At 53.9% G+C, this 16,239-nt stretch overlaps 5 protein-coding genes across 5 annotated transcripts; all 5 read right to left on the bottom strand.

The window, feature by feature from the left end:
- Positions 1 to 1,242: 1,242 nt before the first annotated feature.
- On the bottom strand, positions 1,243 to 2,082 carry JKF63_02954 (uncharacterized protein; the record flags this gene model as incomplete). Its single annotated transcript, XM_067898977.1, has 1 exon — positions 1,243 to 2,082. The coding sequence occupies one exon, from the start codon at positions 2,080 to 2,082 to the stop codon at positions 1,243 to 1,245; it is 840 nt and encodes a 279-aa protein (XP_067755421.1).
- A 3,714-nt stretch (positions 2,083 to 5,796) lies between these two features.
- JKF63_02952 (uncharacterized protein) lies at positions 5,797 to 6,249 on the bottom strand (the record flags this gene model as incomplete). The annotated part of the gene is made up of 1 exon (XM_067898976.1): positions 5,797 to 6,249. The coding sequence occupies one exon, from the start codon at positions 6,247 to 6,249 to the stop codon at positions 5,797 to 5,799; it is 453 nt and encodes a 150-aa protein (XP_067755420.1).
- A 1,128-nt stretch (positions 6,250 to 7,377) lies between these two features.
- Positions 7,378 to 7,764, bottom strand: JKF63_02951 (uncharacterized protein; the record flags this gene model as incomplete). The annotated part of the gene is made up of 1 exon (XM_067898975.1): positions 7,378 to 7,764. One exon carries the CDS (start codon positions 7,762 to 7,764, stop codon positions 7,378 to 7,380), a length of 387 nt encoding a protein of 128 aa, XP_067755419.1.
- A 1,145-nt stretch (positions 7,765 to 8,909) lies between these two features.
- Positions 8,910 to 10,994, bottom strand: JKF63_02950 (uncharacterized protein; the record flags this gene model as incomplete). Its single annotated transcript, XM_067898974.1, has 1 exon — positions 8,910 to 10,994. One exon carries the CDS (start codon positions 10,992 to 10,994, stop codon positions 8,910 to 8,912), a length of 2,085 nt encoding a protein of 694 aa, XP_067755418.1.
- A 999-nt stretch (positions 10,995 to 11,993) lies between these two features.
- On the bottom strand, positions 11,994 to 13,316 carry JKF63_02949 (uncharacterized protein; the record flags this gene model as incomplete). Its single annotated transcript, XM_067898973.1, has 1 exon — positions 11,994 to 13,316. The coding sequence occupies one exon, from the start codon at positions 13,314 to 13,316 to the stop codon at positions 11,994 to 11,996; it is 1,323 nt and encodes a 440-aa protein (XP_067755417.1).
- Positions 13,317 to 16,239: the final 2,923 nt, after the last annotated feature.

The following is a 16,239-nucleotide window of genomic DNA, read 5'->3' as shown; positions in this document are numbered from 1 at the left end:
GAGTAAACCAAAAAGGGACAAAACATGTGAGCGAGTTGCGCTGTAGTCCCCCTCCCCCCCCCCCCCCCCCCGTGCACACCTGAGGGGAGAGAGGTGAGGTCAAAGCACCATGGGCGTGAGTGTCCCACTCGCAGAAGACTCCCAATGCAGCACACACACACGCACAAACGAGCATCACCACCACTAACAGAGCGATAACACATTGTTACAACGCGATACGTGTTGCTGAGAAGAGTTGCTCTCTTCTCTACACAGCGTCTCGTTCTCACAGAGGAGTGGCAACAGAATGGGAGGGGATCGATATGGGAAGATATACAAAAAAAGGAAAAGAGAGAGATAAAAAGCGCGCCAGTGAAAAACAACAACAAAAGGGACGGATTTGTTGGCATTTAGGAGTTACGTGACTGTTGAGCCGGGCCGGGGGGGGGGTGGAGGAGGGGGGGAGGAAGGGAAAAGTCAACCACATACACACAGAGCTCTGCATATAAGACCATATATATATATATCCCCCCCTCTCCCCCCCCGAGACGGGGATGGTTCGTTTGAGGGATGAAGGAAACAAACAAAAAAAAACATTCTCAAGTAGTGTTGAGTATATAGATAGAGAAGGGGGGGGGAAGAGGGAACCACCACGGTGACAATAGAGCCTTCTCACCAGCCATCAGAGACACTAGTACTCAGCGCGATGCACCTGCGAGCAAGCACGCCACCACGCCAGGGGCACTCTGCTGCAGAATAGGTCCAGAGGAAGCCCGATTTTACACCTTCGCTGTCGGGTTCGTGCGACTTGAGAGGGTCGATATCTTCGTAGGTCTCTGTAAGTGTATGCAGCTACACGTGTTCAACGCCTCTGTACTCCCCCCCCCCCCGCCCCAACCACCACCACCACTGGCCCATCATCCATGAGCTGGGTGGAGCAGTTCTTCACGCCACGAGTGCGCAACCATCACAGCTGGCTATACTCGTCGTGTTCAGAAAGCAAACGCTCTCGGCAAAGGTGACAGAACGCACTGATAAAAAAACGTGCAGTCTGAAGAGAGGGATGCACTCGCCAACAGCCATCCCCCCTCCTCTCCACCTAAACCAGATGATGCGATAACACAGCGGTGAACAGCAGTCATATCATCGAAAGGGCCACACCCCAAAGGTGATGTCTTTTTTTTTTTGGGGGGGGGGGGGGGAAGGGGGGGGTTCCACGCGGCATTCGCGGTACGCGTCTTTTTATATCGTCTTGCTTCAGCATCACCTGCGGCTGGATACCTCTTCCATATCTTCTGGCAACACCCGGTCAGCGTTGTGGGCATCGTTCTCCTCCGCAGCGCGTTCTTTGAGACCCAAGTTCCGTGCCTCCTCCCTATTCAGGGATGGCAACTCCTCGAGATGCGACATGGCCGAGCCCTTCATTGTACCATCGCAGATTGACGGTACCTGGCTACGGTCAATGTACTTCTCCAGATCCTCAATGGTATGCCCCGCATTGAAGATCTTCGCTGCGGTACGGCTGTCCATAAACTTCTTGGCAACGCCGAGCAACATCCGAATATACCACGGCGCCCGGTGCAGCAAGATTCGCCCCATGCGCTCGGGGTAGTGGTCCTGAAGTATCTTCATAGTCTCCTTGCGCGTCTCCTTGGTGCGTTTATCGCTGTTGTTCCCGAGGGCGCGAAAGTCGATGATCCAGGTGATGCGCTCGTAGCCCTTGCGCTGGGTTTCTTCCATGATGTACACCATCTGCTTCGTTCGTTCCTCGACCGTGCATTCGTTTGGCATGCCGAGGACCATTGCAACCACAGGGAGTCCAATGTTACAACGGCCACCGCACACCATCGTCGTCTGACCCATAGCCTTTTTGACCTCTTCCTTGGTGATGGCGTACGGTTTGGTTTTTTTGCGCCACGTGAGGGTGGCGTCGAGCATCTCGGAAGCCTTTGCGATATTGCCGTCGCGCGCCCGTGCGAAGCGGAGGTACGTGCTGTCGTTGAGGAAGCCGGGGTCAGCTGGATCGGCGTTGGTGGCGGGGTACTTCGCTTTTAGCGCGGCCGCGCATTCAATCTCCTTCGGCGTTGGCGTCACGACGACCATCTTGGCAGTTGCCTGTAAAGTAGGAACGGCTGCACACGGTGACTGGTATGGGGAAGAGAGGGAGCAGACGGCAAAAAAAAATTAGCGAAAAAAAGTGTACGTACAATGCGTAGGCGAGCGAGTAGTGCTGCGGGCAGGGTGGGGTGGGGGGAGTCCAAGATAAAGCGTTAGAGAACGGGGAAATGATGCAGAGGTGTACGCAATTCGTCGACGACTTGAAGGCACATAGAATGGTATAGCGATCGGAGCGTGTAGTCGTGTGCTTTCATGTGGGGTGTAGTAGATTTGAGTGAGTAACCCAAGCTGGAAGGACTGCTTTGCTTGTTTATGTGTTTGTACGGGTCTGTTGCACGTCACCGTGCCAGGAGTGGTGAAGTCGCATCATGAGGGGTGGGCGAAAAGTCACGGAACGGCTCTCCGTCTTCAGAGTAATCGACGGAGAGTTCAATTCATAAGGCGGGGGAGGGAAGAGGGGAGATTGGCCCTCCCCCCCCACCACCACCACCACCACCACTCGGTGTCGGACCTCTTTAGTTCATCCCCGTGGCTCCCTCCTAGGAATATGTGTATCTCTGCAGACATGCTGATAGCTTCCAGTGCTTTGGTTTAGCCCTCTCCATATATTACGTGCATGTCTCCCACACTATTGCGCAACTGCATCGAGCGGTGAAGCGCACAACATTAACAAGGACTACTTGGAAAAATGGGGGGGGGGAGGGGAGGGGGGGGGCATAGAAAGAAGTGCACATAGGATGCTGTTCTCCCCTCGGGCCGTCGTGTGCTCAATGGTGGCGCGCCGTGGCTCTTTTACACGCCTTACAACCTTCCCTCCCCTCCCCTCCCTCCCTCCCCCCGCCCTTACCCCAAACCTCAAAGCGTATGTCCTCTCAAGATGTTCCAATGCGCTGCCTACGTGTGATATGCAAGCTGGCAGGGGCCGTACAGAATCACGTGTACGCTCTTGGCTCGTGAAAACAGGAAACACGAGGGAAAAAGCGAAGCCAAGACACAACGGTGAGGTACACCCTTCACACTAAACGTGATGGACTGTCGCGATTTTTGTGTGTGGGTCAGAGGGGCGGGAAAGAGAGAGGCCCCTCCAGGAGAGTGTGATCGCTACGGCGTCGAGCAAGCATCGTCATCTCTTCTTAGCTCTTTCCAATCCTCATCCGTGAGAGTGTGTTGCCTTCCACATACAGTGCAATGAACTATGTTGCCGCTTTCCTTCAATGACTCCAGCGCACTCGAGGGGGCAGAGGCGAGGGAGTCCATGACGTTCCGCTTTGAGCACCGGCAAAAAAAGTCCAGCCCCGTTCGCACTGCTTCTGTTGCCGCGAGAGGAACAACGAAGTCCTGCACCCCTAGGCCTCGACGTATCGGGTCCACTACTGCGGCCACCTGAGCCGGATCGTCGTTGTACTGCCGAGCCGCCACCGCGGCTTGATAGGCACCGTCGTGGTCGCCCGAAAAAAGCGACAGGATGTATTGACACGCGTTCAGCTTCTCTGCGCACTGCTCTAGCAGCGGCTGTAGGGCCGAGGCGACCCTTGCGCCACCGGCGGGCGATGCACTCAAAAGAGCGGCGGCCTCCATTACTACCCGGTTCAGTTGGCTCACACGGCGATCCACTGCAGCCCCAGCAGCTAGCGGTGTCACCACCACGCCGAAGCTCAGTGGAATCGCTTCGAGAAGCGCACGGTGTATTTCCTGCACCTTCTTTTCGTCCATTTTGTCACAGGACATCTCAGGAGTCCTCGACGCAGAAACTGTAGCGGTGTCAGCGGCCTTCAATAATCCATGAGCCCGCAGTATTTCTGCGTCAATACGAGACTCCATCCACACCGCTGGGACGCTACCCTCGGATCGGCGCAGGTAGTTGTAGGCGTGCAGGCTGCTGTTGTAGGAGAAATAGTTCTTCCAAGCCTGCAGGGAGACCCGCCTTTCCATGTCAGGCAGGTACAAAGAAAACGGCGAATCACCAGGGACTGATGTGCGCGTGCTCAGAGTAGCGGGGCTGGAGACGGTTTCTTCAGTAGGCTGCAGAAGCTCGCATAGATCGGCGTGCACGACTGACGAGAAGGGCTGTCCCTGGTTATACAGGATACGCTTTACACGTAACGGGAACGTTGGGAGGCCGCGCTCCTCAAGCTGCGCATTGTACTCGGGTCGCAGGTAGCACCGACACTCTCCCAATGCCAAGGCCTCCGTCGATATGGTGGCTTCCTCCGCGGTGAATCGGGTTTCTACACGCTCTTCGCCCTCTAGTGCGGATGCGAGGAGGTTCGCAAATGTGAGCTGTGTGCCGAGAAGCCGCAGGAAGTCAAGGTGGGCACCGGTGCTCTGCAGAAGGTCGTGCCGGCGAATCGTCTCAGCCAGGAGGTGGCGGGTTGAGCAAAAAGAGAAGCGTAGGAGGTGGTCTTTGCTGGGCACACGAAGCGTAATGTCGCGCGTGCGGAATGCATGCACGGTGCTGTTCGCAGAGGCTGCAGAATACTGAGAGGGCGGGGACGAGGGAGGAAGGGAGGGGGGGCTGGTGATCACCTCTAGAGGCGCCCCTCTTGCAAGACAGCGCAAGAGGACACCAACTCGCATGGATGGGATGAGAGGAGAGCCGGGGAGAGTGTTGCACAGGGGCGCCCGTGGTGTCAGGCAGGAACGCGTCGTAAGCGTTTGATATATTCTCGATGAGACCAGGCAGGGGCGATGTTGGTCTCTGTGTGTGTGTGATCTGTGAGGGCTAAGTGTAGCGCCTCGCCTGCCTTAGGGGGCCTTGTGGATGGGGTTGAGCGGGAATCGCGGAATTTGTCAAAGTTGGGAATCGGAGGGGAGAAGAGAGTGGAGGTACCCCGGTTATTGCGTATATCGTGGATAACGTGCGGCAGTTGAAGCGAGAGTCCCGTGTATTAGGGACATTGTGCGCCCGCCGCAAGGGAAGACACGCGGCTGCATGTTTCGTGCACCAGAGAAGACTGAATGGAAGGTGTGTGAGTGGGAGGGGGGGGGCGTGTTGCGTTGCCTGTGTGTGTGTGTGCCGAGTAGCCCTTCCCTTTTCCACGTAACACCCTCTACATTGCTCGCGTCACTGCATCACAGGCCATGCAGGGGCTTTTTATTTTATTTTTTTGTCCTCTCTTTTGGAGCATGAACATGTGTACATGCGTGTATATGTAAAAGGAGTACACACAGACACACACACACACACACAGACACTAATCGTCCGATTCTCGGGATTCACAATGCGCATCGTAAAAAGTACGGCATATGGGAGGAGGAACGAAACATGCGAGACGCAAATGGCAACCCTCGAGATGTGAGTGGCAGACCCCGGCGCGCGCTCTCTCTCTTTTGTTTTTCAACTTCCTTCTTGTCTGCTCACGGACACCTGCCGCTGCAGGCGCGTTGCGCTGCTCGACGACTTCTACAGCTCCTCATTCAGACATCAGTTCACTTTGCGCGAGCGACCGCAGTGAAAGTATTAGAATACGCAACAAACAACCTCACAAACAATCCCACCAGGAACAGGCGGGGCGGGGGGGGGGGGGAGAAAAAGTCACACACAACGCACCTTCACACCGACTCACACAGGAGAGGCACTCAACAAAGTGTGAGAGGAAAATTAAAAAAGCGTACGCCTGCATAGGTCAAAGAACAGCGTTGCGTCTCCCCTAAATTCTCAGACTGTGACGTCACGTCCGTCAGGGAGTCCGTTAGATGTTAGTTGTAGAAGGCACCTCTGCTGAACTCTTGGTAGGTCGGCGGTGTGTTGTCCATCCAGTCCATCGAGCTCACTGGCAGCAGCTCCATCCAGTTCAGCTTAACCAGTGCCACCAGAAAGGCGATCAGACAGCAACCAATGTATATCCAGCGGGCCTGATTCACAGCCGATCGTATCTGGCGGTCGGCCTTGGCGTCTTCCTCGAAATCAACGAACACTTTGCCAGAGCCAAATATAGATTGGACTGGGCTCACAACAGCCATGCCGACAAACATGATGGAGAAGATGCTGACCTCGTTGCCCACCATCCACATCATGAAGGCGGTCATGGGCAGCTGCTTCAAGGGCTGGAGGCGGATGTCATTCAGGCGAGCAATGATGTTGTAACGGGTGATCTCTTCGTCTGTCATCTGCTTTCCAGAGACCTTGGCGTTCATCACGGGAGTTGTCATGACTTCGGGTGCTAAATGTAATCAAAAGAAGCGCACACACACAGATAAAAACAACGAAAGGGGGGGGGAGTGGGAGTGGGAGCGATTTCGATGTATGGTATCCACTGCTGCTGAGTGGATGCGTGTACAGTAGTGTGTTTGTGAGTGTGGCAAGATCAGTTTACGCGTCGAATTGTGCAAGTCCCAGGGGGGAGGCGGCAGGGAACGGGGAAGATGAAAATATTTGGACAAGGGTGCCTGTGTGCTCACTGGTCAGGGAATTCCCCAAGGCGCGAGTCACGCGGAGACGCGTCGGTGAATGATAGTCGATGGCGGCGGGAAGGGTTAGACTATCACGTGAGACGACGAACGAAACATGCAGCAGCTCCTGTCGCAAGGGAACATCGCTAAAACGCTCTTTTCATAGGCCTATTCCTCTTCCTCCCCTCCCCCTCCCCCCATGGAAAGAGATTCCTCTCATGAGCCTCAGATTCGCCCGCCCCCTTCTTTCTCATTCCGCTTTAAGCGGGGTGAGGGGGGGGGGTGAGGAGGAGGGGAAAGGGGGTCGCGTCCTCCTCACCCTGAACGAAGATGGTGGCTTCATAGAGCAAAGCGAAGGCCAGACAGAATCAACCTTGTGTCATGTACACACACGCACGAGGCTCAAAGCAGCGAAACAAAAAAAGACTACACACGCAGGCACCTTACCCCACTCCCCTCTCCTTTCCTCCCCATTACATAAACACAACGTTCGGTGGCTATCGGGTTGGTTCCATGTTGGGAGAAAGGGGGGGAGGGGGTTAGAAGGAGAATACAATCTAGTACTGCACCACACACCTTTGGAGTAGAGCAGCAACAGAGGAAGAGGGCCTCACAAAGCACGGTCGTAATGCACAAACTCTAGTGTGCGGCTTCAGCGTTACGCCCCCCTTTTTTTGGGGGTGGGTCTCATAAACAACGAGATCCCAGCCCCAATTTGTGACTCCGTGAAGGGTTGCGCTGTGGTTGCCTGTCTCCCCCCCCCCCTTCTCTTGCAGGGAGGCTTCCCCTTGTCGCGACGAGGAAAGGACGGGAGGAGGAGGAGGATGGGGGTCTGGTCCTCGATGTACATACACATTTATTTCTGTTCTTTTCAAGCCACCTGGCTGCTTAGAACGGCCCAATTCGTGTGTTGCCGGGGATGTCGCCCAAGTTGCTGTTCCAGCGGTACTTCTGCGGGCCTACCACAAACCACCAAAAGAGAAAGCCGAGCATGGCCCCGAAGTAGCGGGCGCCGCGAAAGTCGGAGACGATGATGACATCGTCAATCGAGTTCCGGAAGCGCCAGCGTCCGTACTTTTTCACGTTGCAGTAGTTGTTCGCCCAGGAGCTAAAGCACAGCATGCAGGCGCCGCACATCAGACAAGAGCCTATGATGCCGTACACACTATGGAAATGTCGAATAGGCAGGGCTATGGCGGTGGGGGCGGCCACGGATGCAGAAGGTGACGCGCCGCCTGTGGAGCGCGGCATTGATGCGTTGAAGCGACGTAACATTGTCCGTGGGGGGGGAGGGGGGAGGGGAAAGGGGTGGTGGTGGAGTGAAGTGAAGTGAACGTAAAACGAGGAGAGAGTCGGGGCGTAAACAACACGAGCGGAGAAAAAATAATAAAAAAACAGGACTGAATGACCCAAGGGAGGTTTGTGTGTATGTGTATGTGTGTATGTGTACTAGACCCACAGAGCGGGTGGGGCCTGGGTCAGAGAGATGCGTCGATCTTAGTGGGGGAAGAAGACGACCCGGAGAAGCGCAACGAATGAAACAACAAAAAAAAACACTAAATAGGAAAAATGCAAATGTGTACTATGCGACGATACTACTAGAAACTTGCGCTTGCTACAATCCAAAGTCAACAAACTGCACAGTGGCTCCAGCTAATGTCGGAGGAAGAAATCAAGACTATATATATATATGTGTGTGTGTGTGTGTCTGTGTGTGATGGGGTATAAGACGGATTGCCGTCTCTTGTCTCTCGATAAGTGATCAAATTGCCCCACCTTACTTTCCTTGTAAAGTACGAGGAGGTATTTCTTTGGTGTTGACTGGGAGGTGATGAAGGGAAGAGAAGAAAATCGACAGGTGCATCAGTCGAGCGCACAACACACAAAGGCAGACAAAAGGAATACACTTGCCTGCCGTTTGAAGAGGGGGGGAGAAAGAATACCGCACGTGACTATCGTCTCTGGTGGTTCGGTGGTTCTTTACGAGATTCGCTTACGTTGTTCTCCCTTGAATCACACGTCGAAGCTCCTCTCTCCCCCTCCCCTCTCTTTTTTTTCTCTTTCTGAAAGGATTACTTTGTGTGCGCCCGTTCGCCGAGCTCAGTTTGATTTAGTACTTACTTTCTGTGTAATAATTGTGTGAAGCGCAAGCGCACACCTCTTCCTGTCGTTGTTGTTGTCGCGGTGTTGTGGTGCAGCTGGATACGGGTAGCGATGAGAAAAAAAGAGGGGGCAATATCAGTGAAAACTTCTCTGTGGCTTTCCCTCAGATGACGGAGATGGTTGATATAGCCCTCCATATGCCCTCGTGCGGGAAACAGTAGTGCTTGAGATGATAGTGTGTTCAAACCTCCGCATGTTCATGAATACATCTGTGCGCACAAACATGTAGGACGAGAGTGGCACCCGACTTTTTTTCGTCATTGCAGCCGCTTGGGTCGTTTCCTTGGCGTCGCGCGAGGCGGCGGCGAATGCGCACGAATATTTTTCCTACACGCCTCGTAAGGCTCGGGGTAGTCCTCCATTTCTTCCACCAGCGGACGAAGAATCTCCATCGCGGAGGCGGTACCACTGCCGTCGGGCGAAGTGGATTTTGAGCCAAACAGTCTCCCCGAGCTTCCGCCCTGGACCAGCCGTGCTGACCGCGGCACTCGTGCCGCGTGAAAGGTTGCACCAGTATCAAGGCGAAGCAGGTTGGCCCTCTTTTCAGTGATGGCGAGATGCAAGCTGCGACAAACCACCCGCCGCTGCTCAGCCGGCAAGCTGGGCACAAATACACACGCTTTGGCAACGATAAAGCGCCAGAAGTCGCGTGGGTGAAGGGCAACCGCTATCATTGGCTTTGGGGTGGCCTCCGCTGTCATCTCTTGCCGCGCCACCTCGGCGGCGATGGTGGCGCTCACCAAGCGCGCCCCCGCTCCGCCTGTATCGCCAGCGTCCCCATGATATAAATCGTCTCGGCGCGGTATCTCGAAACTGTGCAGTTCCCTTTTTGCGTGCGGCTCTGGTGAGAGCACAAACGCGGGGAGTTTGGCCAACGTGGCGACGATTTTTACAAAATGATAGCCGCTAATGAAGACGCGATCTTTGCTAGCCAGGGCCACGGCGAGGCCCCATGCGACACGGAAGAGCGTATCTTTTTCGTACCATAAGGTGAGTCGTCGACGAGGCGCCGGGCCTGGAGCGGACACGGCATTTGATTGATCGCCTTTAGCCGTGGCGTTGCCGTGGCTACGGTGAGGCTGCTGCTGTTGCCCGTACGGCGGCCATAGGAGGCGAAGATGAACGCGCAGCAGAGCGTAAGCGTGAACAATGTCGGTCATGCGGAGGTCACGCCGGCGCACAGCGACGACACGGAACAACTCTGATACGAGCAGGTACTGGACTTCGTTTGCAAGCGTTCGCATTGGCATTGTTGCGCTCGAATCATCAAGAGAAGCTGACGTAGATCGCAGGTTTGCAGGCTCGCGCTTCGGCCGCAAGAGACCGAGTTGCTTGACACGCCAGAGATTTTCCAGGACCCCCTCAGTAGCGTCACGAGCATGAAGAATGGAGAGCACCTCCAGACCCCACACGGCATCAATGCCCGAGGCCGTTTCACGTTGGGCTATGGAGTCGCTGGTCTCCGGCGTATTGGTTGCCATGTTTAAATGATCAGGAGTTGATTTCTCTGAAGGAGGGCTCTGCTCAACAAAGATAGATGCCAGTCGCTCAAGTGCAACGTCTGTGAGGGCCTCGCGGAACGCGATGAGAGTACCGCGCGCGGGCAGTGCGTCGCCACCGTTTTCGCTGCCCTTTCGACACTCCCAGTAGTGCAGTTCGCGCGCCAGGTAACCAAGAATGCGAGAGACATCCAGGCTTGAAGCGACCGTGCCACTGGTCTGTAGCACATGTAACACACTTCGCATGTCGCGTACGCCAATATGTAGACCAGAGTCGGCTAGACCGATGTCCGCCACTATGCCAAGGTCACACACCCTCTTGTGACAGCAGGCTAGCGCACTGCTCGCGTATTGGTTCCAGAAAGTACGAAGCACTTCGCGGCCCTGTCTCCGTGAAGCAGGGTCGGTGGTGGAGCCGTATTCGATGCGATACTTCTTGCATGCAGAGATAAACTGTGAAAGAGTAGTGATTTCCTGCGAGATGACGTCACCTGAGGTATGTTCGCTTTTCCTGCGCACATCGAGCCATGCAGCTGAATCAGAGGCTCCAGCAGCGCTATGTTCAGTGAACTTTTGGCCGTCGTTGACCTCCTCCTCCTCCGCGAAAGAGACGCTCCGCATGCGCTCCACCCGCTGCGGCAGTTCACGCAAATATGCGGCTGTAAAGGCTGTGGTCGTCTTGGGAACTTCTTGCGCCCGCATCTCTGCATGCTGCATCATCTTCTTCTCCAATAGTGCCAGCCTCTCTAGCTCTCGCTGCGTATGTGCAGTGCCGCCGTGACCACGGCGAGCGAGAGCGGAATGGCTTCGACGAAGGCACCACAGTGTGTGTGTGGCGCGCATGTGTTCAGATACTCACTTTTTATATGATTTTGCTAGGGGCCGAGTCCTCACGGGGGTGAGGGGGGGGGGTGAAGAGAGGGGAGGGGAGCAGGCACATAACTTCACAAGGATACTGGCCACAGATGGTAGACCCCCGCTACAAAGGTATGACAACAACTCCTGCGGACTCCCTGCTCATTGCAAACACTGCGACGTGTCATAACGCGATCGAAAACACAAGTGGAGAGGGTGGGGTGGAGGTGGGGGGGGGATAACGGAGAGCAAAAGGCGGCACTCAGTGACGAGGGGCGTGTGAATAACTCAAGAGAGGTGGTTACCAAGCCGGTATACATGTATGCATGCACATCCTGATCGTTTCCCTTGTGCAGATCTCAACAGGTTCACGAAGCTACAACCCAATGAGAGAGAGGGGTGAGGAGGAGGAGGAGGAGGAGGGGAGGGGGGGGGTTACGCGATGAGCGCAAATCAATGTAGTAAAAGACCCCCACTCTTTGTTTCTTTGCGCTGTGTGTGTGTGTGTGTGTGTGTCACATTCCTCGTATGATACACACACACACACACGCACGAAAAATGCGCAAGGGATACGGGGATGTGAATAATAGCGCTCCTTCCACCTCCACCGCTTTCTCCACAGCACACTGCGGCTCCTCTTCCTTTTGCCGTCGTCTGAGTCTACCACGAACAGAGCAGAGAGGGGAGAGAAAAGACAAAAAAAACCACAGATGTAAAGAGACGACGTCTGCGAGTTTGGTCTTTTTAGTCACCGCAATCGACACGGCCATTGGGAGCCCTGTTACCGGCCACATATGGGTAGTGGTTGCAATCTATCATTCAACAAGCGACTCTTCCCCAATGGGAGCCAGTGAGAAGTTGGAGGAAGTGGTGGTGGTGATGCGGGGCAAAGGCACGAGAACCACACCAAAGGAATGCAAGGGCAACAGAGCTCACCTGGTGGCGCCTCCGAGATCATCAGAATGGCCGTTTGCGCGGTGTGGAGCCTCAGGCGCTCTGCCTGTGTTTATATTGTTCTGCATCCAGGCTGTTCGGCGTGTTTTCCTCTGAAGCGGGTCGTCCTTTCTTTTCCATCTGTGCCCGAATTATTTGTCCGTCAATACCGAGATCATCACAGATGCGCGCGTTTGGAACGAGAAACACCAGCGGGATCACCAGCAGCGGGCACAAAATACGACACACCAAAAGAATCATCGGCAAATTCGAAAAGTCACACGTTGGCACCGTCCAGCCGAACTCAATTATGACCGTTCCGATCTGCGCCGCTGTGGTCTGACCAATCGTTCGGAGGCCGGACATGATGGCAAACACCATGCTCTCTGAGCCACGGGGACACAGACGCGAGATGAGAACGATCATCGGCATCCACGCAATCATGTAGCAAACATCGTACACAACCGCGTTGCCGAAGAGGTACATTGCATGGTCGGGGATGCCAATCGCCCTGTTCCACCGCTTCACAATAATGATGTCGAAGATGTTGCCAAATATATTGATGAAGGTGGTGAGCACAAATACATAACGGTATCGCTGCATTCGAAATAAGTAGTTGAAGGCGTTGACACCCAGAATGCCAGCAATGTTCCCCACAATCGGGCCAATAGTGCTGTAGAACGTAAAAGAGAAGTGAGGGCCTTCCGGGTAGCATTCTGGGGTGGCCACGAAGAAGGAGTACATCGGTCCCCAGACAGTCACATCAGCTGCAACTGCAAGATAGCCAAATACGTTTGCCTTTGCAATCACCAGGGGTAGGGCCCAGAATGACGTGGCACAGCAGATCGTGGACACAATTACAAGAATGAGCAGCAGCCCCATTGCATTTGCAAATATGGTGCCCACCGTCATGGTGAGCACAGCAGCTGTCATGATGCAGCTGTACGCGAAGATGCGCCAGTTCTCGCGAAGCGCATCTGCGTTGTACTCCACCAAACCATTGCACCATCTATGTGGAGGGCTCTGGAATATGAAGCCCTCGGCACAGCGACGCTGGCGTTCGCATTCGCTGGAGCGACTGCAGGGTTGGGTCAAGACGTCTTCTTCCGTCTTCACATGCTCCTCACTATCCCCCTGACAGTACCGAGAGCGGGCACCGTCACCGTTTGTGGGGTCCGGCGTTGCCTTAGAGTCTTGATGGGCATGGGGCTTTGTCACCAGGTCTATCACGTTCCCTCCCTCGTCAACACCGTCTCTCACACACTGAAGCTCAAGCGCTCGCTTTTCCTTGAAGGCGATGTATGCGTCCTCCTCGCGCTCCGTGAAGTTGGGGTGCTCTTGGTACCAGTTAAGAGCAAAGATAAAGGTAATAGCCATCTGCACCGCACCGGCGATGATAAAGTTGATCTGTGGCTTACCCTGATCGGAGACGGGGCCGTTGATGGCAGAGGAGATGATGGTGCCAGCCATGGAAGCACACCAGATGTAGCTTACGAGGGCCGGGCCGGGCTTTGGACGCTGGCGCATCTTTCGCGTGTAGTAGCCCTCCGACAGAATATCCACGTTGGCTCGGCCAAAAGACGCGAGGAAAAGAAATGCTGCAGCAGTGTTCGCTGATGACTGCTTTGCTGGGAGTAAACCGGCGACGAGTGTGAACAGCCCAGCCGCGATGCAAGACAGTGACATGTACCAGCGCTTCGTGTAACCAAAGAGAGCAAAGGTGTCGCACATCATCGCAGTGAAGGGGTTGAGAGACCAGCCGAGAGTGCCCATCGAGCCAAGGCGCTGGTAGCGCGTGGCGTCGATGCCGAAGCGAGACACCAGCAGCGCGAACGTCGCCGAGTTCATCAGCTGGTTTGAAAAACCTTTATTGAAGAAATAGCACACACCGAGCGAAAATACAGGACGGGGCCCATGGCCCTTCATAGACTCTGAAGCGAGCGGGAGGTATTGCATAAATGGGAGTTTGGAGTACAGGGATGCAGCCTCGGGGTGTATGTAGTCGTCGTCGTCGTCGAGAGCATTCCTCTCGGGGTCCATGGCACGGGCTGGATCGCGGTCGGAGAGTGCGGCTACATGATCCACATTGCCGGAAGGTGCGTTTTTCTGGTCACGATTCGAGGGCATTGCAGACTAATGAAGCGACGCGATAAGGCACACACACACACACACACACACACACACACACACACACAAATAGTGAGGCACAAGGAAACAAAAATTAGCAGAGAGAATAGTCTCCGTGTCGCTCCACAACACCAAGTGAAGAAAATATGCTGAGGGAGATGAACATAAATATACAAAAAAGGTGGAGGAGATGTAAAAAAAAGGGGGCGGCGGGGGGCAAAGACCGACGTTGAACAGAAACGAAGAGACCCAACACACACCCAAAAAAAGAAAAGTGGCTTAAGAGTTCACCATAAACAAAGGAATGACACGCCTCGAGAAAAAATACGCACAATTTTTCCCTTGTGTACTTTGTTGTGTGCTCAAGTGTATGTGTGTGTGTCTATGTGGGGGGCCAGGGGGCGGGGCGTGAGCGAATTGAGGTTGATGGTGTGGTGCGCTTAGTTGCTCATTAAGGAAAAAAAACGCTTTCGAGGAAAAGAAAGGTGGATATGGTGAAGAAAACAACAACCAAAACTTTTCAAAGGAGAAAAGAGGGGTGCGCTTTGCTGAAGCCTCCTTTTTCCTCCTTTTCCTTTCCTTACAAAAAAAATGTTTTCCCTGTCTGGGTCTGAGAGGGAGTGTGTGTGCGTATCGATGTGACCTTCGAGTAAACCAGGCGGTGTGTGCCTTCGTGTCTGTAATATATATCTACATACACACACCCTGTGTGTGTGTGCGTGCGTGTGTGCGCAAAAAAGGAGTGATGTTGTTCACGGAGACGTAACTAGTACAAGGGGAGGGGAGGGGGAAACGAATGCGCACAGAAAACAGGGAAAGAACAAACAAAAAATAGTCAACAGGGAGTATATACACAAATAATGTGTTCAGATATTGAATCCGAGAGGGAGGGAGCTGGCACGAGAGAGATCCACCAGGGGGGGAGTGGAGACCAACGTAAAGGAACCGCACCCAACACAAACTCCCGCACAGAAAAAAAAACCAAGAAAAGCAACAGCCAACGAGGGAGAGAAATGAAGAGTTGATATCGGGGAGAGAGAGGGAGCGGGGGGGGGGCAGTCAACGCAAAACAAGACAGAGAAAAACGATAAAAAGAGGGGATCGGAAGAATCTGCGATAAAAGGTAAGACACAATGCAGTTTCTTTTTTTTTTGAATCAACACGCAACACAAGACACACACAAACAAGCTCTCAGCTGGGGGAGGGTGGTCAAAGATGACACGAGACAGGTGTGCACAGGATGTGATTGCCTTCGCACTAGTGCCTCGTTTTTATTGTTCTATGTTTCTGCCTTGAGGTGGCCATTCACTTCTCTTAATACACGTCCAAAAACAGCTGATCCGTGTAGGTGTGATGTGAGAGGTGGCGGGAGCAGGAATAGGGGTGGGGGGTGGGTGAGGCAGTGAAGGGCGAATCGTGCAGTAACGATACGTCCAGTGACAAAAGCACGAGTTGGTTGGGCGCGTCTTGTAACTCACGAAGCAGTGATCAATACCCTCGAAAAAAAAAAAATAACAACGATAACAACAGGAGGAGGTGTCAAACTCTTCCAAACATGCATGCAGGGAAACATATAGCCAATCATAATATGTTATATGTATGAGTGTGTTTAGTGGGTGCAAACGTTGCAGCAGCGGTCATGCACACTCACCGAATGTGGTGACACCGAGTGCAACACGGAGAGTTCCCTCACAAGTCCCAGAAAAGGAGGATGAGAAGCGCGGGTGAAGGTGAAGAGAAGGTGGGTAGAGAAATGAGGGTGAAGTTTTTTTTCAGGAATGCACGATGATACAGCTGTGCGAAGAAGTCGCAACGGGCAAAGTCTCGATATATGTATCTCAAAGAACCGCTTGAGTGGTAGTCTTTTGCTGCAGAACCTCCCTAGAGGCTATGGTGAGGAGCCCCCGTACAGGAGACCCTCTAATCGACACACAAGGAGAGAATGGGGGGGGCAAAGCGGGCGGGCTGCAAGGAGGTCAGCTCGGTGCAAACATTTGCAATGCGACGCCGTAGTTCCTTGCACGAAGTACATGTTCTCGACATGCTAAGTAACACACCCACCTCCGAAGAAAAAAAACCATCACACACTGATTGATTTGCAGACCGTTCCGGGTCACGGGGATATCTGAAAAAAAAAAAGCACAGCTGAGACATCTACACACATATGTGAATT

Source organism: Porcisia hertigi, chromosome 30 (genome assembly GCF_017918235.1).
Source record: "Porcisia hertigi strain C119 chromosome 30, whole genome shotgun sequence".
Taxonomy (NCBI): Eukaryota; Euglenozoa; class Kinetoplastea; order Trypanosomatida; family Trypanosomatidae; genus Porcisia; species Porcisia hertigi.
Note: the sequence above shows the minus strand (reverse complement) of the source record. Positions and strands in the feature narration are given on the sequence as shown.